Genomic DNA, 25743 nt, shown 5'->3' on the forward strand with positions numbered 1-25743 from the left:
TTCGCCTCTCCTGTAGGTTTTCTGTTTTAATTTTACTGTTCTGAATCACCTTCATGGTAAGTGATAGTCAATTTCATCCCCACAACTTTGGATCTGAAGACAAATGGAGACCTATACATTTTCAGGGCCCGGTTGGCATCACAGCGGCAGTAACATCACCACCTGAGATCTTAGTGGGCCTGACGGTCTGCAAAGTGCTCCCACATGGTCCAGCATCCCTGTCCCATCTAATGCTCTCCATAGCCCCAGAAGGGTGGACAGGATTATCTCCATTATACTGTGAGTTCAGTGAGGCTCTGCGGGGGCTGCTAATTTGCCCAAGTTCCCTCTGTCACTGAGAGGCATCGGAGGGAAAATGACCCAGAGCTTCGGAATTCCAGTCCTCTGTTTAGGTTCCTGCATCAAACTGCCTCTTTGTCATGTCTCCCTCTCTTGGATGGTGGTGTTGGGTGGTGGATTTGCACTGCTCCAGGAGAGCCTGGGAGAGTATACAGCAGGTGCTGCGCTTGTTGAGTGACAGAATGAATGAATAAATACAGTATGAGTCAGTGAATGAATGAATGAGTGGATGGATGAATGAGTAAGAACAGAACCTCTCTTCCCCTGAAGATTGGTAGGTGCTGCCAGGATCCACGCAAGCCAGGCTGGATGTGGGGACTACGTCTCTACCCCTTCCACCAAAGGAGTGGGGGTTTGGATCACGAAGGGCAGTGATACCCCAGGCCAACTCAAAGCTGTGGAGCGAACCTCCTCCTCCGTCCCTCATACACATTATTGGGTCCCTGTAAGTGGGACCAGGCACGGAGAGACTAATCCGACATGCCCACTGTCTTTAGGGTACCACAGTCAAATGGCAGAGGCAGAAATGGAGACAATGATGACACCATGGTGTACAGACAATCCTGTAACAAAGGATGCCGGACACATGGGGTAACATGCCCGGAGGCTCAGAAGAGCCAGCAACTCACTTGCCAACTCTCACAGGCTGGAAGTGGTTTTCAAGGTGAAAAGAAGAGGGCGGGCCTGCAGGCGTGGGGGCCCACTCAGGGGAAGGCTGGGCCTTCAAAGAGCACAGAGCAGCTGAGCAGCTTCAAGGGACTCTGGGTGTTGGAGCTGGGAGATTTGGGGCAAATGAGGCGGGAAGGGCCGGCACCAGCCAGCACTTTTTCCACCATGGAGCCTGCCACGTGCTCCCCTCTCCATCCCCTCTGGCTTTTGCAGTGGCCTTCAGCTGCCCCACAGCCCTGTGTCCTAGGAATGCTGTTGCCATGGCCACCATGGGTCCCGCTTCAAGCCAACTCCCGGACTCCTCTGTCCTGAAAACCCTTCTGAGGGTTCCTTATTCCTTCTACCAATTGTATCCAAACAAAAAGCTACCAAGCTTTTCCTCGCCTCATGTGTGACATGCTGCCCACTTTCTTTTTTTTTTTTTTTTTTTTTGAGATGGAGTCTCGCTCTGTCGCCCGGGCTGGAGTGCAGTGGCCGGATCTCAGCTCACTGCAAGCTCCGCCTCCGGGTTTACGCCATTCTCCTGCCTCAGCCTCCCGAGTAGCTGGGACTACAGGCGCCCGCCACCTCGCCCGGCTAGCTTTTTGTATTTTTTAGTAGAGACGGGGTTTCATCGTGTTAGCCAGGATGGTCTCGATCTCCTGACCTCGTGATCCGCCCGTCTCGGCCTCCCAAAGTGCTGGGATTACAGGCTTGAGCCACCGTGCCCAGCCTTTGCTGCCCACTTTCAACACTGGGCTTGACTGCACTGGACATCTGATGACAGCCAGGAAGGACCCTCCAAAGTCCCCAGGTCCTTGGGGTCTCTCCTGCCCTCTCTGCTTGGCCAATAGCGCATGCCCTTAGTATCATTTCTCCTCTTCCCTTTCTTCTTGTTTTTAATGAATCCAGAAGGTGGAAGCATCTCATAGATTATTAATGTGCTAAATGGCCCCCCTGGAGACCAGTGCAAAGAAATGGCTCCAACCCGTGCTGGATTCCTGGCCTCTATTCTCTTTCTTAGAGAGCAGCAGCAACAGTTTCCAGCTGTGCCTTATCGTACTGCTGCTTCTAAATGGTTTCCAATCAAGGCTGCAGGCTCACTTGCATGTTCTGTGGCAAGGGTGTGGCAGTCACATGGCCGGGTTACGGCGGGATTCTGGCCTGGGTGGGTTTTGAATGTTGGGGGCTAAGAGGCAGACGTTGCGTGTACTTTGAGCATCTTACTGAAGAGCCCCCATTCCATCCCTGACTCCTTATTTTCAGAGTCTGCAGTGTCAGAGTAAAAAATCCTGTTGTCCATGCAAAGCATGAAACTCCAATGGCCATAATCAGAGATCTGCTCCTAGCAAAGGAGTGCTGGGCATCATAACAGCAGCTACTGGATTACAGTTTATAAGTGTTTTCCCTTGAAGAAAACACATCCGCACAAAACACAGAAGGCGGGTTTGCTACTCCCATTTTACATAACAGAAAAGGGAGGCTAAGGGAGAGAAAATGAGACCACGGCACGTGCTGCAAAGTGCTGGAGGGTAAGCCACGGAGCCCCGCGTCGCTGTTACTGTGAGGCTTTGGCAAGGCCCTACCCCATCTGGTCTCTGTTTTTCAGTCTGTACAACAGGGAGACTGGACCCAATGCCTGCTAAGCCTCTGCCACCTCTGCCATTCCATGAATCTACCTCAAATTCCACAAGCCACAGCTAAGCAACAAGCAATCTTTTGATTTCTCAGACAACCTACAGTTTAATAAAATAATCATTTGAGAAAATCATGTCAGATCACAAAACTTCTGTTCCTATGAAGCAAAATGGCATCAACTGACCATTTAGAATGATGCCAGAATTCAGTAAATAGCAAAAGGCCTGATTTGGAAGTTCTCACTGATTTGGTTTTTAAATGTCAAAACCAGGCACGCTTTTGAGTTTTCAGAAATCAAGTCCTAAACGTATTGGGAGTCCATTGCCAATACCTCTACACACACAGAGTCAACATCCTCCCGTCTGAAAGTCCTCCTTGCCTCCACTCCCTCACATGAACTTCTCCAAGGAGACAGCCCCATGACACAAGCCGAAGTGTTGCTTCCCAGGAAGGTCCTCGGGGGGAGTGCCAAGGCGGGCCACAAGGCAGGGTGGGCTGTCGAGGGGAGGCTCGGGACAGAGCCGGGAGAAGTGCATCTACAATTTAATAATCTGCCACGGCTGCCTTTTAAAGGACAGGCTCTGCGGGATACAGTTCTTGAGGAAATAGTGTTTGCGTTTTCCTACGAGCAGCCCTTTATCCCTTTAGGAATCTGACTTTATTTTCATCAGCAAGACGATTTCTGTCTGCAAGCTGAAGCTGCGATCATCTCACTCCCAAGCAGGAAGGAGTGTGGTCCTGGTCTCTGAGGATGTCAAACTCCCTCTTGCTGGCATCTCTTGGACCTTTCCCAAGCTCTGTCTCCATCTTCCCCACCCAGCTCCAAATTCTCCTGGTTTTTCCCAGGCCCCATGCTTTCAGGACAGATCAGGCTGGTGGGAGATCTGCAGGACCGCCCCCATAAGTGCCAACACAAGCCACTCTTAGATCTCTGAGGACAGGATTCTGGGTGGGTCTGAAAAAAACTGCAAAGGAAACTTAATTAGAAAATGGGATTGCATTGGGAGTTATAACTGATGTAAATGATGAGTTGATGGGTGCTGATGAGTTGATGGGTGCAGCACACCAACTTGGCACAAGTATACATATGTAACAAACCTGCACGTTATGCACATGTACCCTAGAACTTAAAGTATAATAATAAAAAAATAATTTAAAAAATAATATATACTCTTAAACCTCAAAAAAAAAAAAGAAAATGGGGGGGACTGGGGTTCCTGAGATGGGAGATGCAGGCTGAGGCTGAGCCCAAGGCTGTGTTAGGGCTCCCTTTGCATCCGTTTAACAAGAGGCTGCAGCTGGAGAGTCCTCGGGTGACTTTAGGTCTGGCAAGCTCTGATGACGTGCCCTTGGTTCTTAGGGGACCAACCCAAGGCCTAAAAGACAGGCACCTGGCTCTCCGTCAGCAAATACGCCCTGAGCACTGTTCTGGCATCACTGCCAGGCCTGTACCAGGCCAAGGGGCAGGGTGAATGAGACACAACTCTAACCTCAGGTAGTTGCAGGCCAGGGGTGGGCAGACATAGCAAACACCCTGGGAGGGATGTGCAGGTCAGGTCAGGAAGCACAGGGGAGGCCATGGGAGGCTTTGCAAAGGAGAGGCGCCCAAGCTGTGCCAGGAAGAATGAGCACAGTCCTGCCAGCAGCCTGTACTGAGGCCAGCAGCATGAAGGGGCATGAGGTGGGCTGGGAAAACGACAAGGTGATGGTGCACTCCATGGACTGTGCCCCACCATGGACTGTGAGCTTCATCCTAGCGGCACTGGGATACTTGCCCTGACAGCATCCCCCCACCCACACCCCGGTGACCTCCTCCATGTCCTCTTTCCCACATGGGCAGCATCAATTGGAGTTTTTTGGACCAGCAGCATTTGTTAAACAGCCCAGGTGTCTGGGGGATGAACAGGCCTTAGAGAGCTCCTGGCCTGGCAAGTCTCCAGGGGCCAAGAGCATCACAGTCACCTGAGCCACTGATATTGAATTTGCATTGTTACCAAGAACCCCCATAAGTAACTCTTCCCATATAGGTGGAGAGCCACTGACCTGGTCTATGCCTACTCTGTGTATTAAATTTCCCCAACAGCAGGCCTGGCTGAAACCGGACTGCTCAGGGAACCTTGGGCCACAGGGAACTCATGACTTCACAGCCAGGCAGCTTGCTCCATGCTGGAAGCCTCCAGAGGCAGGGCTTGCTTGCAGGAGGTGGAAACCCTGCTCCCCGCTAACTTCAGCCATGGCTCCTGCTTCTCCCCACTTGCACCAGAGAACCAGCAAAATCTATCACAGACAGTCATGCAACGCTGGAGGTCTGGACTCCTCCCTCCTCCCCAGTGCCCCGTGTGCTCTCCAGGCTGAACACCCTCAGCTCCCCAATGTCTAGACCTTGACCCTTCCCTGATGCTTTCCTGGGTTATGCCCTAGTGGGTTCCTCCCAGCATGAGGCCCAGATCAGAGCCTTGCACCCTGAGCAGGCTCTGACAGTTTGGAGAGGGACAGAGCCACTCTCACCTGCATGTCAGACCCTGGACTCTGTGAAGGGCCTTGCATATAGAGGGAGAACTGAGGTTCCCAGTGGCTAAGTGACTCATATCACGACTCAAACAATATTAGCCTCTCTATGCAGCAGCTATGAATCAAGAGGCCCAGCAAAAGGCAAAAGTTAAATTTAACCGATTTCAGCACCAGAGTGAATTTTCACCCCTCTGGTGTGTGAATCCCTATTTTTGTGACACAAGGAAACAGAAACAACTGATTATGCATTCCCGGCTATCTCTGTCCGGCAAGCATTGCTCCTCCAAAAAGGGCAGCCAGAGCTCCTTTTCAATTACACAGATTACACACAGTTTCCCATTTGTGAAGCTCTGTTGTGAAGCCCAGTCTTGAATAAGTTAAGAGATTCATCAAATCCCTTGGGCACCTGTAGACCCACCCATCCACCTCTTCACCATCTCTGGAAACAAGCTCAGCCTCCCTGAGTTGGGGTTGGGGTGGCTTGGGAGGTCCACAGAGTCTGGCTCATAATAAATGGGGCTATGTTCCCTGAGAATGAGAAGGAGGCAGGAATCCAGGCTCCCAGTCTACTCCCAGATCAAGATCCTGATCTTTGTTCTTATATCTTCCTTGCCTGGCTGCACAAGGCTGGGAGAAATCCAGTCTTCTGGGCTCATCCACCATTCTGCCTCCCAGGTCCTCAGGTAAGTCCAAACTGTTGAGTACCCTCTAGTTCCAAGCCCCCCAGCATCCCGCATCCACTTCCAGTTGCAGCCATTGATCCAGCCCCAGTGTCTAGTAGTGAACGCTAGGGCAGTATTGTCTGGGTGTGGGCATCTTCCCCTACAAGGAGCCTGGGAAAATGCAAAGTGATTCTGTGGAGGTGGAGGCTGAGATTCTGCATGGTCCACTGCCCTCCCCACCCCACAGTCAGAGCCACACTGTGAGAGGCTCTGCCATGGAGCATTTCAGGCCCCTCCGTCCGCCTATCCTCTGCACTTAGCACAGTTCAGTACTCAGTGAGGACCTACTGTAAGCCCAGGCCCTGCGCCGGACACTGGGAACCAGGAGATGAAGAAGGGGTGGGGAAGGGCTGCCCCCAAGAAGCTCACAATCTGATACAGAAGACTGGCATATAGAACAGATTATTTTTCATAACACTTAATTTTTTTTAAATAGAGACAGTGCATCACTTTTTTACCCAGGCAGGAGTGCAGTGGCATGATCATAGCTCACTATAGCCTTGAATTCCTAGGCTTGAGCGATCCTCCAGCTTCAGCCTCTCAAGTACCTGGGACTACAGGAGTGTGCCACCACACCCGGCTAATTTTATAATGTTTTGTAGAGATGAGGTCTCACTATGTTCCCCAGCCTGGCCTCAAACCCCTGGCTTAAAGCCATCCTCCTGCCTTGGCCTCCCAAAGCACTCGGATTGCAGGCATGAGCCACCATGCCAAGCCCATTCTTAAAATTTTATTTTTGTTAACTGAGGCAAAACATACATATAAAATTTACCATCTTTATTTTAACTGTAGAATTCATTGACATGAAATTTAATAAGAGAATACTGCACACAATATAGAAGGATGTGGAACAGTGTTTCTCAACCTTCATTTCACTGTTAGTCTCCTAAGAAGACTTTCTGGCTACTTTTCCTACTCTTGCCACCTGGTGAAATTGTAATACCACAGGCATACATAGATCCGTTTGTGTACTACATCTATATCTATGCTTTACACATTAAAAAAGTAAGATTTTTTTTGCCTCCGCACAAGAACCAATGTCCTTTTACTCCCTTGGAGGAGATATCACCTGCTATTGAGAATGCGGGTGTAGTGGAGGAAGAAATAATTAATTTACTTTGTGAGCGGGGGATGGGCAGCACCGAAGGAAAGGGGGTGAAGGAGGAGATCAGGGAAGGCATCACAGAGGAAGTGGTATCCAGGGTTTTGAAGGATGAGCAGGAGTTTTGCAAAACAGGGCAGGGCCTCAGCATCAAGTCCCCCTTGCTGGGCAACTGGAGTTCCTGTCTTCCTCCAGACATTAGTCACTATAGTATCCAGTCTCCAAGCTAGCCCCCCGTGAGCTTCACCTCCCCTGCACCTTGGTACTACTCCTCTCTAAATAAGAGCTAATTTGTGTGATCCACAGATTACAGAAGTTATAGCATGCAATTTCCAGAGTAAGTCCTAAAAGACTTGGTCTTTTCATGACTCACTTTGGGGGATGCCAGCTGCCTTGTCATGAGTACACTCCAGCAGCCCTATGGAGACCTCCACATGGAGAGGAGCCACACTGAAAGCAGATCCTCCAGCCCCAGTCAGGCCTTCAGATGATGCCAGCCCCTAGCCTTCAAGTCCTCCAGTTGGGCCCCAAACACCATGGAGCAAACACAAGCCATTCAGTGTGTCTGAATTCCTGAACCAGAGAAATAATGAAATAATACACGATATTGCTGTTTTAAGCCACTAAATTTGGGGGGATTTGTTACCCAGTGATAAATAACTAACACAATCCCCATCTTGTAACCCACTTCCCTGTCTTATCAACTCCTCTAGGTTGGAGGGCTGTCCTGCTCATGGCGAGGTCAGGTAGCTCTGGTCTGCAAGCTGGGAGTTTCCAACGTTGTGCTTGTTCCTGCAGCTCCTCAGGGAATTCTGAGGGACAGATGTTCCAAGTGACACTGAGAATCAGTGGAATCAGTTGGATTCCTCTCTGGGCAAGGGATTTCCCTGGGACCTCAGCCTCTCATGCCTGGACAAAGTGTCCATCTGCAGATCCTTCCATCCCTTCCCATCTCCCTCTATCCCTCTGATCATTGAGCAGACTTCTAATGAAGACTGTGAAATGATAGGCATAGGGAAAAAGAGAAGTCCAGGTTCTGTCCCTAAGGAGCTCACTATATGACCACCAGGGGTGAGTGGTGGCTTATACACATGTTTACTTTTTTGCTCCATCCATCCATCCATCCATCCATCCATCCATCCATCCATCCATCCATCCATCCATCCATGCATCCACCCATCCACCCATTCACCTATCCATCCATCCAGCCATCCAGCCATCCATCCATTCACCTATCCATCCATCCAGCTGGAGAGACAAACATTTATAAACACACCCCCACATCTGCAAAACCCTAAGAGAGGGACAGGCAGGGTAGAATGGGACACTGGGCTGTGCACACGCTCTGCTAGAATTAAACAAGGGGAAGTGATAGAAAGGCTTTCTAGGGCCCAACTTTAGCAGGCCCCTAGTAGCAGGCAGGAAAGGCTTCCTGAAGGAGGCAGGATTTAAGCTGGGTCTCAAAGAATGGGTAGCACTTGATACACTGGATATAGGAAGAATGGATGTTTTGGGTGGTAGGAACAGTGTAAGAAAATGTGGGAATGCAAGACCAGGAATGACAAGTAATCAGGGGATTCAACTTGGGGAGTGGGAGGAGACAGGGCAGGACTAACCACAAAGAACACTTAGTTAGCACTTACTGTGTGCCAGGCACAGCTGTAATCCCTTTTCAATCTTTCAATCCACACGACAACCCCATGAAAACAGTCCTATTACTACCTTGATTATGCAGATGAGGAAACTGAGGTTCAGGGAGGCAGCACATAGCTCTAACTAGTAGAGAATGTGATCCTCAATATTCAGGAGGGCAAGCTCAAGCCCAGAGAAGCTAAGTGACTGGTCCAAGGTCTCCACAGCTCTCCTAGGCACCTTGAGGGCTGAGGCCAGGCTCCCATGGCACACTGAGCCATGCTGGCTTTCAGGTGTGTGGTTAGGTTTGTGGTTAGGTTTGCACCAGAGCACACGGCTGCTTTTCTGGCCTCCTCTTCGTGTTGCATCCACCCACAATCAGCGTGGCCTGCTCCGGCCACAAGGAATGACTCAGCACTCCCCAAGCCCACATACTTTCCCACCTCCTGCTTTTGCACGCCCAGTTTCCTCTGCAGCGGCGCTCTCCCCCATGTCTCCAGCTGTCCAGCGCCCTCTCCTCCTTCAGCAGCCAGCTCCACTGTACCTGCCATAGCACCTGCCCTGGGGCTTCCTTGACCTGGGGCTAAGTGAGGGGCCCTCGCCTGGGCCCCACCTCTCTTTCATCACACCTGCCCTCGCTTGTGCCCACCACCCCTCGTGGCTGCAAACTTGGGCTCCACCCCAGCACCCCATGCATGCAGCACCAGACTCAGAGGAGGTCCCCAGTCAATGCAAGTGGAATGAAACAGATCCTCTACGTGGTTAGGCTCCTGCTCACCCTGCCACTCTCACTGTCTTCACCCTGACTCCCCACCCATCACACTCCAGCCCCACTTCCCTGTTTTCTGTTCCATGAATATGCCAGGTTCTTTCCTATCACAAGCTGCCTTCCTGCGTTTGCTATTCCATTCACTGACATGGAATGCACTCCACCCAATGGTCTCCTTCTCACCCTTCGGGTCTCAGCTTGAATGCCACCTCCTCCAAGAGACCTTTTCTGACTACCCCAAGGCAATCACTATATATCTCATCACCGTGTTTCCTTCTGTCATAGCCAAGTTTCCTTACTACAGTCTTATCTTAAGGGCCAGACTGCCTGAGTTAAAATCCTGGCCCTAATACTTGTTAGCTGTGAGTCCTTGTGCAAGTTATATAGCTTTTCTGTGCCTCAGTTCCATTATCTATAAAATGTAAAATGGGGATGATAAGGTACCTACAGCATAGAGCAGTTATAAAAATTAAATGAGTTCATGCAGAAAAATACTAAGAACACAACTTTATTATTATTATTTAATTATTTACTTGCTTCTTGCCTGTCTTCCTCCTAGAATGTAAGCTCCAGAATAATGCAAACCACATCTATCCTGTTCAGCATTGTATCCCCAGTGTGCCTACCAAAATCCAGGCACAGAGTAAGTTGCCTATAATATTTGTTGGATGTATGTATGTATGGATGGATGGACAGATGGATGGATAGGTGAATGGGTGGGTGGGAGGGTGGATGGATGGATGGATAGGTGGGTGGGTGGGTGGATGGATGGATAGGTGGATGGATGGATGGATAGACAGATGGACAGATGGATGGATAAGTGGGTGGATGGGTGGGTGGGTGGATGGATGGATGGATGTATGGATGGATAGGTGAATGGATGGATGGCTGGCTGGATGGATGGATGGATAGGTGAATGGGTGGATGCATGGATGGATGGATGGATGGATGGATGGATGGATGGATGGATGGATGGATGGATGGAGCAAAAAAGTAAACATGTGTATGAGCCACCACTCACCCCTGGTGGTCATATAGTTCCACACTCTTCTTTCCCATCCCCAATAACAGCTAACACTGGCAAGTCTTACCTACAATAGACTATATGTGTGTTGGTGGAGCATTCAATGATGTATAAAATCTGCCAGGGCAAAGAGTGAATAACTGGCAAGGAGCCCAGGAAAGACTTAACTGAGGACAAAGGCAGTCTTAGAGGACAAAAGAGAATTTCAGTGGGAAAGGGAGGCTTGGCAGAGAATTGATGAGTGGTCATCTGGTTAAGGGAACATCAAGAGCAGGGCTCTGAGACCCAAAGGTCCAGGACACATGTGTGGAAAGGCAGAGTGTCTGGCAAGGCTGTGCTTTGGAGGAAGTGGAAGGAGCAGTAGATAACAGTGGACAGGCAGGTTGGACTGGCATCGATGACCCAGAAAGCTGGGCTAGGGAGTCAGTGGTGATCCCTGAAGCCTTCAAATACACGGTGGTAGCATCAGGGCTGCCCTTTAGAGGCCCACCATGGGGGCCATGCCAGGTCAGGCCAGCAGTGAAAGGCTGTGCTATCACCCAGGAGAAAGTCCAGGAGGCCTGACCTAGGCAAATAGAAACCACATTGTACAAGGAATCATTCCTGCAAAAGACTGAGGGCCAACCACACCTCCCCACAACAGAAGGTAGCTCGGACCTTACCTGCACCAGATTCCAGCCTTGGAGGGACTCTGCAATGATGGATGTGACGGATGGACAGACACCTCCAAACACCATCAAGTGGTTCGGCCCGTATTTTATTGCATCATAGAAGGCTTTCAACCCTTTCGCATTGTCGCACTGGGAAGCAACACATAGAAAGAAAAGTCTAAATTAGAAACAGCTTTTCCCCAGGGACGTGAGCTCAACAAACAAATCTTTCCTTGTGGAAACCTTTTGGGTTTCAGTTCTCCCATAGTGGGGAGTCTCCTTAAGTCAGCCCTGAGTCCATGCTGTGAGCTCAAAGAGTGTGGTCTTGGCACCCACTATCCTGTCTCTGCTCCTGCTAAGTGCCCTCCAAATCTAGGACCTCCCTCCAGCACCCCAGCTGTCTCCCTTCAGAGTACACTCATGAAAAGTCCCCATAATGCCTCGCCCTGGGATCTCCCTTTTTCATGGCCATTTGTATTTTAAGGATGATCCCACACTCATTAAAATAGCTATCAATTAAAAACACACACACACACAGAAAACAACAAGAGTTGGCAAGGGTGTGGAGAAACTGGAACTGCTGTGCCCTATTAGTGGGAATGTAAGATGGTGCAGCTGCTGTGGAAACGGTATAGTTGAGAAGTTAAACATAGAACTGCCATATGACCTAGCAATTCCACCTCTAGACATCTACCCAAAAGAACCAAAGGCAGGGACTTGAAGAGATAGTTGTACACCCATGTTCATAGCAGTATCATTCACAATAACCAAAAGATGGAAACAACACAAATGCCCATCAACCCGTGAATGGATAATGGAACGGTGGTGTATCCATGCAATGGAATATTTCCAGCCTGGAAAAGGAAGGAAATTCGGACACATGCTACAACATGGATGAGCCTTGAGGACATTATGCTAAGTAGAATCAGCCATACAAAAAGACAGCTATTATATGATCCCACTCATATGAGGTTACCTAGAGTAGTTAATTTCATAGAGAAAGAATGTAGAATGGTGGCTGCCAAGGGCTGGGAGGAGCAGGGAAGACGTCTTCGTTGTTTGACAGGCTCAGAGTTTCAGTGGGGATGATGAAAGTCTGTTGGAGGTGGATGGTGGTGATGGTAGCTCAACAATGTAAATGTGCTTAATGTCACCGAACTGTACACATAAAAATGGTTAAAATGGTAGATTTTAGGTTACGTATATTTTTACCACAGTCCAAAAAAAAAAAAAAAATGAGGAGGAGGAGGATAAATCTAAAGAGAAGATTCATTCAGCAAACACTTGCCAAGCACTACTCTGTGTTCAGTCCAGGACTGGACATTGAGGAAACATAAAAATTGGATGCAGCCCCTGCCAAGGAGCTCCTGTATTAAAGAGAAAAGTTGGCCAAGAAAACAGTTCACGGCGACCCACCATGGGAATGGAAAGAAGCCAGGGGCCCACGATGAGTATCAGGATTCAGTTCTGGCTCACTCGGCACCTTTCCATCCCCGCCTCCCTCAGTCAAACTCTGTGGTCATCTCTCACCTGAACAGAGGCTTTGGTTTCTACTGGGCATCTTACCTCCCCATGGGCAAGTTCAACCCCTCCACCATCTAACAGTCTGAGGGTCCTTTGTCAAATATAAATGAATTATTCTCACTCTTCCTGCTTTCCATGCACTTAAAACCCAAATTCCTATCAGAATATAACTCTTGAAAGGTTAAAAATGTAATTCTCATGAAAATCGATTGTGAACACATGTCAAAGTTTTATTTAACTCATTAATAAGGGGATCTGCAGGATGACAAAGTGGATTCAAAAGAGAATTTAAGGAACAGGGATTTTTACAGCGACTAAAAAAAGGAATAAGATAAGATTGCCAAATTACATACAAAATCGGTTAATGTCCCACAGGGTGACAAAACCACAACCTTTGGGGAAAGAAAAGAAAATCACTGAAAACCAGTATATCTTATCTTTTTAGAGGCTTGCAAAATGTTTAGGTCTTAATTAATTGAGCAAAGTTCTATTCCCCCAGTCAGATGACCCTTAGGCAGGACTGTTGGAAAATGCTCTAAGTATTAGGGTAAAGGGTCACATAATCACATCTTTGTATTATGTACAAGTTTGGGGTCATTTTCTTAACACTCCTTATCACAACGGAAGCCACTCAGTCCAGCTGCTGCCTCCCAATCTGGCCTGAGTTCCCTTTTCTCTCCCCTTTGCTCTCCAAGTACAGCCCCACAAACCTCCTTCCAGTTCCCTGAAATCAAATGCACTTTCCTTCCTACCTCTGGGCCTTTGCCCTTGCTGTTTTCTTTGCTGGGAACATGATTTCCTTGGTTCTCAGCATGGCTCCTCCTTCTCATCAGGTCACCCTCCCCAAATATTTTCCACCCCCATTCACTCCCTGACATGCCACCCTATTTAATGCCCTAACATAGTTCCTAAAATTATCTGAAATCATCTTGTCTACTGTTTGTTCACTTGTAGATTGACTGATTTCCTCAACTAGAATGAAAGCCCCAGGTGGGCAAGGATTTTGTCATTGTTTTCACTGTTGTCTCCCCAAAGCTTGGAGAGGGGCCTCAGTAAAGATTCAGTAAGATCTGTCAGGGTCAGGCGCGAAGTCTCACGCCCATAATCCTAGCACTTTGGGAGGCTGAGGCAGGCAGATCACTTGAGGTCAGGAGTTTGAGAACAGTCTGGCCAACATGGCAAAACCCCATCTCTATTAAAAATACAAAAATTAACCAGGCATGGCGGCACGCACCTGTAATCCCGGCTACTCAGAAGGCTGAGGTGGGAGAATCACTTGAACCTGGAAGTTGGAGGTTGCAGTGAGCCGGGATCACACCCTGCACTCCAGCTTGGGTGACAGAGCGAGACTCCATCTCAAAAATAAAATAAAATAAAATAAAATAAAATAATCTGTTGGACACTTTCCTTTCATCTGTTTTCCTCCTCCTTGCTCTACTTCCATGTCTTTCTTTATTTTTGTGTTTCTCTCCATTCTGTGTCCTCCTCATTTTTTCTGCTTGTCCTCCACCTTCCCCTTAAGTGACCGCAATATGGGATCAGAGTGAACTAGGGTTTCTTGCTCCCTCTTCATTTATTTGAGAAACTCCTCAGAACTGTGGCCCACATCTGTGCCGACAGGGACTCAGTCCGACATGGTTTCTGGCCTCGGGGAGCTCACTGATGGTGGAGGCAGTGAGGCTGGGGCACATGGTCACCTCCCGTGGGGGATGGCGGCCGGTGCTGTGGGACAGAGGCAGATCCAGGCTGTGGGCACTGCAAGGAAAGCCAGGGAGGGCTCTGGAAGAGGGAACACTTGAGATGGAAATCGTAGGCGGAGGAGCAGCACGAATACAGGCAAGGAGGTGGAAAAGTGAGACGGGAACAGAAACAACCCAGCTCGCTTCAACAGTGAATGACAAGGATGAGGTGGCCAGGGAGAAGGCTTAGAGCTCTCAACACCAGGCTAGGGAGCTTGAATACTACAGATTTTCGGTAAACAATTCAATTTAAAATTTTTAAATTAATTTAAAAACTGGCCAAGTTAATTTATTTTCCCAAGAAAGAAAGAGAGAAAGGAAGGAGGAAAGAAAGGAAGAGAGGGAGGGAGAGAGGGAGGGAAGGAGGGAAGATTAAGTTCTTACTGCTTCTGGGGCCCTCTATTAATTATCCCTATTCCTTGATTGAAAGCAACACTTCTCACCCCCAGCAGAGCATGAGCAAATGTAACAGAGTAGTTCATGTTTTAATTGTTTCTATCATGATTTTTTTTTTTTTTTGGAATCTACCGTGATTTACTGAATCATTTCTAGTTTTAATACATTTCTGTAATGACTTTGGCTTGTTTTCTAATCTGTAGCTAATGACAATGATAATAACAGTACCGCAGGATTTATAATCAAAGTTGCATTAAAATAATATTAGCAACAATGAATTTATTAATCCATGTTTGCTCAGCAAACACTTTCTGAATATCTGGTCCATGCAAGATTCTGTATTAGTAACAATGTCTTGGCTTCTCACAAATATAAAACACCGGGATATGTCAACTAAAATATCTGAGACTATTTGACAACCAGTATGGGAGTTGGAGAATCTTACAATGTTCCCAAATATTTATCTGACTGAATTTTCACCAGACTGGGTGTGGTAGGCAAAGTTTTGGCCCCATTGACCTTCACCCCTTGGAATTACCTCCATGAATATTTTATGTTACATGGCAAAAGGGACTTTGCAGATGTCATGAAGGTTACTAATCAGTTGAGCTTAAATTATTATACAGGTAAGCCCAGTATAGTCACACAAGTCCTTAAAAGCAGAGATCTTTCTTTACCTAATAGCAGAGGGGAGATCAGAAATTAGAAGCATGAGATGAGTTTGATATGCCATTGTTGGTTTGAAGATGAAGAGGTCCACATGTCAAGAAAGCAGGGACCTCTGTTCTACAACTGCAAGAAACTGAACTCTGCCAGTAACCAGAATGAGCATGGAAGCAAATCTTCCCTAGCTGAGGCTCCAGATACGAACCCAGCCCAGGTGACACCTTGATTTTGGTCATATGAAGCCCTGACAAAGGGACCCAGGGGAGCCACACTGTGCCTAGACTTCTGGCATAGAACTGTCAGACAATAAATAGGTGTGGTTTACATCACCAAATTTGTGGTGATCAGTTACAAAAGCATAGAAAGCAAACACACTCAGGTAAAATGAGAAAAATAAGAATGACACAGTAAGGTTTTCCTTAAAGTTAATTCCATTTGAAAAACGATCCTTAAATACAGGTAAGTTCCTTTGTAGTTATACGGTGTTGAAATATTTTTCTGTTATAAAAGGATATAAATGAGAGAGGTCTTGTTTTTAATGTCCTGACATGACAAAATAGAAAAAATTTTCACCCTATGTAAGTTTCTGTTCTGTGGCCCTCCCCTTCTTGGTGTGTGAAATCCCAACATCTAGGCATTTCTAATCTAGCCCCACACTCTCATTTTCAGATGCAGAGACTGAGGACTAGAGAGGAGAAGGGATTTGTCCACTGTCTCGCCAGGATTAGGAGAGGGATTTCTGGATTCCCAGTCTCTCAGCATTCGAATAGTCTAGAGAACTCAACAGGAGAAGAGAAGGTTAAAGCTAATAGCATTCTAGAAAAGACCATTTCCCCCAGGATAATGCCACAAGCCTAGGTCTCCAGATCAGAGCTCTTGGCTAGAAGCAAGAGAAACAACACACTGGGCACCAAGCATGCTTCTCTGTCTCCCATAAAGGGAGCATCTTTGCAGTGAATAACAAAATAAATCACATGGATGTATCTGTCCCATTTTCGATGCTATTTTCCCTTATCCTAATTTCTAATGCTGTATCTTCTTACCTGACATGATTCGTGTCCCAAATAGATGGACTTTCCAGCTCACCAAAGGTGAATTTTGGGGGCTGGATCAGCTTAGAGTTTTTTTTGTTTTGTTTTGTTTGTTTGTTTTTTTGAGACAGAGTATCTCTCTATCGCCCAGGCTGGAGTGCAGTGGCGCGATCTCGGCTCACTGCACGCTCCGCCTCCCAGGTTCACACCATTCTCCTGGCTCAGCCTCCCGAGTAGCTGGGACTACAGGCTCCCGCCCGCCACCACACCCAGCTAATTTTTTGTATTTTTAGTAGAGACGGGGTTTCACCGTGTTATCCAGGATGGTCTCGATCTCCTGACCTCGTGATCCACCCGCCTCGGCCTCCCAAAGTGCTGGGATTACAGGCGTGAGCCACCACGCCTGGCCAGCTTAGAGTTTTTTAAACTTAGCCCCTCAGGGGCCTAAAGCCCAGCAGATAGGGCAGTGAAAGGAGCACTGAGCTCCTCGCCTTCACTTCAACCAGCAGCTCCTCTGCCATCTGCTTCATCTATAGCAGCAGAGCTCCATAGAACACTTAATTTTAAAGCAGGCTTCACTGCTAGTAGCAAAAGTGTTTGAAACCCACCCAGATGACCCTGGAGGTCCTTACAGAGTATAGTGTTTGTCTCTGGCCTCAGGAAGGGTGGGGGAGTGTCTTATAAGCATGGTGTTTCGGCATACACACTATAGGCTACCCACTGTAAGTTAATCCACTGCACATGAATGTACCTAATGATCAAGTCATCAAATCACTGGGGAACTTCTGTAAGTTTTAGTTTCCTGAAGGACTCCTTGCAGATACATTGCCACAGCCATTTCACAGGATTTGTCCTTCCAGCTCAGGTGAAAGTCAATATTATACGTATTTCACATTTTCCCTTCTCGAATGCTGCACTTGGAGATGTTCCCCTAAAGGGCTGTTGATTACCCAGCCTGAGGCAGGGAAATGCCGGAAGCTTTTCGATACCCCATTTAAGGTGTCTGTCTGACAGCTTTTAGTGAGTTGTTCACTGGGCAAAGCCATCATTCTGAGAAGTTATTTACGGCAAGTTGTCTTTCCGTGATTTGGTTGTTGATGAATTACTCTCAGAGCCACTCTCTAAGGGGGTTCTGTGTCCTGGAAGAAAGCTATGGGCTTTAACACGCTCTCCTTTTCACACCCACTTCCCCCACCAGAAACCCCACTCACTTCTAGAGGATATTCTGACTGGTTGGCAATGGCCACAACCTGACCAGCAAACAGGAAGTAATTCATCACAGTTCATACTCTCATGCAATAGCTCAAAGCTTCATGACTGGCCTAGCCTCTGTCTTCAGTCTTGCCACCTGGAGATTGGCTCTAGCACATAATAGATGCTCCATAAGTGCTGCCTTCCTTCCCTCCCTCTTCTCTCTGGTATTTGTTACTACCTTCCTTTGACTCCTCATCTACTGAAGCTCATGGTCACTACCTCACAACTCCTGTCTGCTGTTCCACTGCCCAGGGCTTCTCCTTCCCTATAAGGACTTGTCACAGAGAACTCATCATTGGCACATATAGGCTCTTAAAATTCAGCACTTAAAAATGGGAACAGATCCAAAAGCCATGAAAATCAATTTTCAAATGAAAAAGTGAGGCTCCAGATGAAATCCATTTTCATTTAAACCTCATTTTTAAAGAATTAAAATACTTTTTTGATTTAAAAATTTCAAAGAAAATGTTGCTGAGAGTCAAAATGTAAAAATGACAAGAAAAGGTCAGAGTTAATAACAACCCATCTGAAACTGGGAATTACTCCATGCAGAATTTCAGAATGGAAAGAGAATTTAAAAGCTAATGTGTCCAACGTGCCTCCGTTAGAAAGTCCCCTCTGGGCCTCCCGCACAGGAGCACTCAGTATATGCTCACGTCTGTCCCTCCAGTGCCAGGGATCTCACTCTCTCACTAGGGAGCTAATTTGTCCTCAGCCAGCTCTGCTTCTTAGAAAATTCTTCCTATCATTGGCCTGGAAATCAGATAGCTAAGCTTCACAGAGTGACTCAGAGAGATGTCTTCAGGCTAAACTACCCTTAGCCCTTCCAATGATCCCCATACAGGATGGTTTTACAGCCTGCTTGTCCAAGAGTTATTTCACGAACAGCCTTTGGAGGACAGATTTTGGGGGCATGTAGCACCTAGAATGGTCCCGCAAAAACCTCCATCTGCCCTGCCCAGGAAAGCAACACTAGCTGACGTATACCGTGCCCTCAATATGTGTTAGGCACAGTACTAAGAACTTGATGTCAAGGATATTATTCATGCCTCACAATATTATTAAAAGCTATAGGCTGAGCATCCCGAATTCAAAAATCTAAAATCCAAAATGCTCCAAAATCCAAAACTTTTTGAGCACAAATATGCTGCTCAATAAAAATGTTCACCAGAGCATTTTGGATTTTGAATATTTGGATTTGGGATGTTCAGTCTTTAAATACAACGCAGCTATTTCAAAATCTGAAAAACTCCAAAATCTGAAACATTTCTAGTCCCAAGTATTTTGGATAAGGGGTACTCAACTTGTACCGTTATTTCGCTGTTACAGATAAGGAACTTGAGGCTCAGAAATAATAACTTGCCCAATTTCAGGTAGTCTAACTTCAGACCACTGTTTTATTTTAAATAAGAATGTGCTATGAAATATTTCACTCACAGAAAAGAATATTCCATATACAATAACTTAATAAGTATGAAAAATAGTAATGTGAACACACGTACATCCAGCATCACAGTTATGTTGAAGACCTCTGTGCCCACACTTGCACATAGCCCTCCTTCACCCAGGCGGAGCCCCAGGCCTGAATTTTGCATTTATCCTTCTTTTCTTCTTCTTTTTTTTTTTTTTGAGACGGACTCTCACTCTATCACCTAGGCTGGAGTGCAATGGCATGATCTTGGCTCACTGCAACTTCTGCCTCCCAGGTTCAAGCAATTCTCCTACCTCAACCTCCTGAGTAGATGGGATCACAAGGCACATGCCACTGTGCCCAGCTAATTTTTGTATTTTTAGTAGAGATGAGGTTGTGCCATGTTGGCCAGGCTGGTCTTCAACTCCTGACCTCAAGTGATCCACCCGCCTTGGCCTCCCAAAGTGCTGGGATTATAGAAGTGAGCCACCGCGCCAACCCCTTCTTTGCTTTTCTTTACAGTTTTATATGTACATGTTTCTTAAACACTATATCATTTAATTTTACTCATTTTTGAACATACATATAAATGGAATTGTGTTTATACATTTCACCTGAAACTTGCTCTTATGGCTCCACGTTACGTTTGTGAGATTTTATACGCTGAATATAGCTGTGGTTCATTCATTTTCATAGCTGTGTAGTATGCCAGTGTGTGAATATGCCACTGTTGGTTCATTCCTCTGCCAATGAACCCTCGGGCTGTTTCCAGCATTTCGTTTGGTTGCTGCTGTAAGCAAGATGGTCAAATATTTCCATACCTGCCTCCTGGTGCACATATGAAGAGTTTCTCTAGGGTATAAACCTGGAAATTGAATTGTTGAATCATAGCGTTTGCTGCATGTTCTCTAAGTGGTTTGATCCATTTACACTCCCATCAGCAGTGTTTTAGAGATCTCACTGCTCCATATCCTTGCCAGCTTTAATTTTTGCCAGTCTTGTGGGTATTTGATATCACATTTCAATTTGTATGTTCCTGATTACTAAAGAGGTTAAGCCATCTTTTCATATGCTTATAGCCTGTGTTTCCTCTTTTGGACTGGTGACTTTGCCCATTTTTCTACTGGGTTGTTTATCTTTTCCTTATTGATTTGTTCAGAGCACTCCCAGCCACAATGCCAAGCTGAATGAAACGATCACCTCCTGCATTCTGAGTATTGACTTCTGTTAATGCGGCCTCAGTCTGCACACCTTCTATTGGGCTCCTACATCATACAGAGCTTGCTGTCAGTCAAAACTACTAAATCAGCACCTATTACCTTGGGTAGCAAAACACCTACAATCCTTCCTTGGTGCCCAGGGGAGAAAAAACCTATGTGATAAAAGCCAGCCAACCAAAAGATGAATCAAAAATATAGATCTCAGGAATGGAGGAGGACTTGTGGTAAAAAAGGAGTGATAGTGAGTGCCAGACCTATTTCACATGAAACAACTGGCAATGTGAAGATAATAATGGAACATAAAATGCAGGAGGCAGAGGAGGGAAGAGAAGTTGTAAGATGGTTAATTTCCTCTTCTTCCATAGAAGGGCTTTAATCGATACCATCTAAAATTGAAAACTGTAGTTTAAAAGCCAGGATTTTAACCTCACTGCTTTTCATAATCTTTTATTACCCTTGGAGAGACATTTTGGAAACAAATATTTTCCGTAGCAAAGGCAAAATTGTTTAATGGTGAGCAATTCCTTCTATTTTACTTTTCCTTGTTTTCTTCTGTTATATGCAAATAAATAAAATTCAACAACAATCTAATGTAGGATGCAATAATGATCTCATTTTATAAAATTATTTCTTTATAATATATGCATAGAGAGATATCTAGAATGAGAATCATTGAATGTCAAAGGTTATGAGATGTCAGTGGTTTTTTTGTTACTTTCTTCTTTTACTTAAATAATAAAAAAAATACAGATTACTTTTATAAAGACAAAGTCATTTTTAAACTGGTAAGCTTTCCACACCCAGGATGCTTTCTCAATCACTGAAGTTTCCCTCTTTCTGTTCATCTGTGGGTGATTTTCTGAACCTAAGAACAGACTTTAACATTTATCATTGCTAAATCATGTTCAAAATTAGCCCAGCACTATGTCCAACTGAATTAAACATACACTATATTGTTTTGCCATTGCAACTAATTCACTGAAACATTTTCAATCATCTACTAAGTACTAGGAGCTGTCCAGGAAACAGTAAGTTCATGTGACCTATAAAAATTCTTTGAAAAGAACAATAAACATTTACTGAAGTGTTAAATTTAGAAACAAGAATGGTAATAATAACAACACAGTGAGCCCTTATATAGCATTTGCCTGTGCCAGACACTATTCTAATTACTTTATATACACTAACTCGCTTAATCCTCCCAACAACCCTATGAACCATGTCCCATTATTATCCACATTTTAATAGATGAAGAAACTGAGGATCAGAGAGGTAAGTATTTGCCCCAAGTTGCACATAGTGAGTGAGGGACAGAGTTGGGAGTCAAACCCATGGAGTCAAGTTCCAGAGTCCATGCTCCATCACATCCATGTTCTGTTCTTCTTCTTGGGCACACAGTGAGACTACATTTCCCAGCCCCCTTTATAATTAGGTGTGACCACTGAGTTTTGGGCAATGAAGTATGAACAAAGATGATGTGTGCCATGCCCAGGTTGGCCTGTAAAACCATTCCATGGGCATTCTGTGCTCTCTTTTCCATCCATAGTGTGAGTGGGGAAAAAAAATCCAAGGACCTGAAACAGGAAGAAACCCCCCCAGATCCCAAATCCCTATGGCAATCCTGGAAGGGGACATCACCATGTCACGAGAGAAACCATCCCAAGGAGGGCAGCCTCATGAGCTGACAGCCTCCAGGTGCAGTGTCTTTGGGTATGCCTCAGAGGAGGCCACCCTATTCCTAGACCCTTCCAACCATGGACTGAGCATGGCAGAGGAACAAGAGCTCCTCATTTCTGGCCAGTGTAAGACTTGACTACAGGTGATCTCTGAGCCCACTGGTCCAGCTGGAACTTTCTTAGAGCAGCACTGCTGCCAGGGACTCTTCCTACCAGAGCCTCTTTCCTTCCCCGCTCCCTTTACTGGTGTCAGACCCACCGCACAGTCTGAAGGCTCACCCTCTTCCATCCATAGTGTGAGTGGGGAAAAAAAATCCAAGGACCTGAAACAAGAAGAACCCCCCCGCCCCCAGATCCCAAATCCCTATGGCAATCCTGGAAGGGGACATCACCATGTCACGAGAGAAACCATCCCAAGGAGGGCAGCCCATCTCTCTTCATATCCTTTCAAAGGAATTTCCCCAGGGCCCCTCTAACTCTGAGCATCTGCTTCCCAGAACACCAACCAACACACCCCTTCAAGCTGCACTTGACAATGACATAAGCAAGAAATAACTTTCATTCATGAAACTTCTGGGCTATAGAGGTGCAGTCACTACAGAGAGGCTGCATCAACTAACAAACATCCTTAAATGCCTGCTGTAAGCATTTTGAAACATAAAAAACCAGCACACCTGGGAACTATTAAAGAAGGGTAAAGACAGTTGAGAGAGACAAGTAAAGATTATAGGAAAGGGTACAAAGTGTATATGCCTTACATTTTAAAAAGTGTTTTCCTGTCATTCAAGACACTTACGTCAAACCAGAACGAGAATTTCAGGGATATAGCCAGAGATAACTAAGGTGTACTGAGCTTGGCTGTCTCTCTCTCTCTCTCTCTTTTTTTAAAGACAGGATCTCCCTCTGTCACTCAAGCTAGAGTTAAGTGGTACCATCATGGCTCACAGCAGCCTCAACCTCCTGGGCTCAAATGATCCTCCCACCTCAGCCTCCTTAGTACCTGGGACCACAGGTGCACACCACCACCACCACACTAATTTTTTAATTTTTTGTAGAGACATGTCTCATAGTGTTGCCTAAACTGGTCTTGAACTCCTGGACTTGAACTCCCGGGATCAAGCAATCCTTCCACCTTGGCCTTCCAAAGTGCTAGGATTACAGGCATGAGCCATCATGCCCTGCTGAACTAAGTTGTCTTATTCCCTTCGGGCCCCCTATGCCTATCAAAGATTTTGGCCCCAAACAGGTGTTTAATACATCCTAGCTGGACTAAATTACTGCTGCCTGGCAGATACAATCACTGCTGGTGGGTAGAGCCTGAAATAAAAGTAGTCATATCCATAGCTCTGTCCCAAACAGCTTATTAACTCCAGCCATCTTGAGTTTTTCACACCCCTTCCCCGGGGTGATGGACAGACCATCTGCTTCTAAAAGTCTCCAGAGAGCCAGGCTGTCCATCCTGAACACTGAGAAAAACTGGCATTTCTGTAATCTCCCTGAAGCTGTCACTCTGAATTCTTGGCCGGCTGCAGACTGCGTTATTTGAGGATGATGGAGCCATAGCACACATCTCTCCTCTGCACTGTTAAAGCCAATTACCCAATTTACAAAATGTTTCTCAAAGACTGGGAGATACAAACTGCGTTTCCTAATTAGCTGTCAGTAAGCCTCCCCACACATGCAGGTGTGACATTTTTAAAAGTCAGGGTCACAAACACAAAGTGTACTCGGGCTGCCGATCAGGATGGGGGTGCTCTTTTCTGCAGGTTTGTGCAAATATCACATGTTGGCAGCCCTTCTCTGGGGGTGGGGGCTGGATCGCCCTCTTAAGAGATTCCAAACTCCAACTATGTGTGCCACCAAGCCATCGCCACTCCTTTCCATTCCACATTTGTGGGGCACATTGGTTCAACATTGGCTGGGCGCCTGAGCTAGGTAGGGGAAGATGAGATGGGTAAGACTGGGTCCTTGCTCTCATGGGATAATGTGGAGTGGGTCAGAGATACAGAAATAATTTAGCAACATGTAGTAAATGGTGTAATGGAGGGTTGGACCTGGAGTTAGAGAATATTCATTCATCCCATAAACGCCCCCTGGGTGATGAACAACCAGGTCCCATGGTAGATGCTGAGGACACATAAAAGGTGACATACACTCTTGGCCATCAGGGAGCTTTCTGTTCAGGAGGGAAGAGAAGATTCAAACAAAAAGCCATAACACGGGGCAGTATAGAAGTGGGAGCAATGGCAGAGACATAAGTCACGCAAAAAAAGGAAGGAATATTCAAATCACACTGAGATATTCTGCCAAGACTTCTCGGAGGAGGCGGCATTTGAGCTGAGCCTTGCAAGAGGAGCAGGAGACTGAGGTGGTGGGAGGGCACACCAGGCTGAGTTACCAGCAAGAGTGAAGGATTGGAAATAGGAAGGTGCAGGGCACCTCAGAGAAAAGGTCCATCCTGTTCACTAGCAGGAGCACAGGATAGAGAAGGGATGGGTGGGGTCAGACTGGCTTGAGCCAGCACAACGGGAACATTGAACACAGGTAGGTGTGGTTTTCTTTCCTTCAGGCAGTGAGAAGTCACTGCAGCACTTTCACCAGGGGAGTGCCGAGAGGGAAGAGGCACTTGCTTTACACAGATGCCTCTGGCAGCTGGGGCAGAGGAGGAAGGCCCAATGGGGAGGAAGGAGGCTGGGGACAGGTGGGTGCATTGGTCCAGGTGTGAAGTGCTGGTGGATGGCTTGGCAAGCAACTTGGCCTAGCAACCCTGGGAAAGATGTGTGTCCACTGGGGAATTCATTAGCCAAAGGCCTGTGAGGCATAGGTTAGACCAATTCATGATATCAACAAGACTCGTTCAAATGGGTCCATCTCAGTAGTCTCCTTCATGGGAGGTCAATGATGGGGAAGACTGATGAGGAAAGAGATCAAAGAAAGAATAAACCAGCTATGTCAGGCACAGGATGTCAGCTCCAGACCTGCCACTGCCTCACTCTGTGACCCCACCTCATCTGTGCTTCACTTAAAAAACAAAAATGTTGAGTTAACAGATTTGTCATTCAGCAGAGCTAACAAAGGAAAGCAGGCTATATTTTGGCAACAAACAACCCCTAAATTTCAATGGGTCACCCCAGGAAATGTTGATTCCTCTCTCAAGCAGGGCGGGGGTGCTCCACACATCCCAGATACCTAGGAGCCCAAGCTAATGGAACAACCGCCATCTTGAATGCAGCCAGTTGCCAATGGGGAAGGAAAATGAAAACTCTGGAGAGGTTCAGCCAGCAATTAAATTGACTGGACACGGCCCATGAGACAGGCATGGCCCCACCCAAGTACCAGGGACACAAAGTGCAACTTACTAAGTGAGGAGAGAACCAGATACCAGGGAGCCTACTATGACTGCCACAGATAATCTCTCAGATCCCTTCCAGCCTACCAGTCTGTGTTTTTGTCTGCACTCAAGGCCAGATTTTGGTTCAATTTATACATATCCAGCTAACATTTATTTAATACTGACCTATGTGCCAGGAAATAAGCTAAATTCTTTATATGCATTAGCTCACTTACTATTTATAACATATCTCATTTAATATTTGTAATGACCCCATGGGGTAGATACCATTATTAACATTCATTTAACAGAGGAGGAAACACAGGTTCGGGTAGCTTAACTGACAAGTTCAAGATCACATGACTGGTAAGCCATGAAGCCTGCACTCAAACCCAGACTATCATCCTCCAAACCTTATGCTCTTAGGAATGAGGCCATCTCTTTAGAGCTGGCCAGAGAT

At 46.5% G+C, this 25743-nt stretch overlaps 1 protein-coding gene across 1 annotated transcript in view; it reads right to left on the reverse strand.

Annotated features, from left to right (window-relative positions):
* The window catches only part of GABBR2 (gamma-aminobutyric acid type B receptor subunit 2), a 420626-nt gene that overhangs the window by 278733 nt on the left and 116150 nt on the right, over positions 1-25743 (reverse strand). The window contains exon 2 of the mRNA XM_010357632.2: positions 11048-11185. Coding sequence (XP_010355934.2) covers positions 11048-11185 — 138 coding nt within the window. The remainder of the gene's footprint in view (positions 1-11047; positions 11186-25743) is intronic.

The sequence above is a fragment of the Rhinopithecus roxellana genome, chromosome 16, assembly GCF_007565055.1.
Source record: "Rhinopithecus roxellana isolate Shanxi Qingling chromosome 16, ASM756505v1, whole genome shotgun sequence".
In the NCBI taxonomy this organism is placed as follows: Eukaryota; Metazoa; Chordata; class Mammalia; order Primates; family Cercopithecidae; genus Rhinopithecus; species Rhinopithecus roxellana.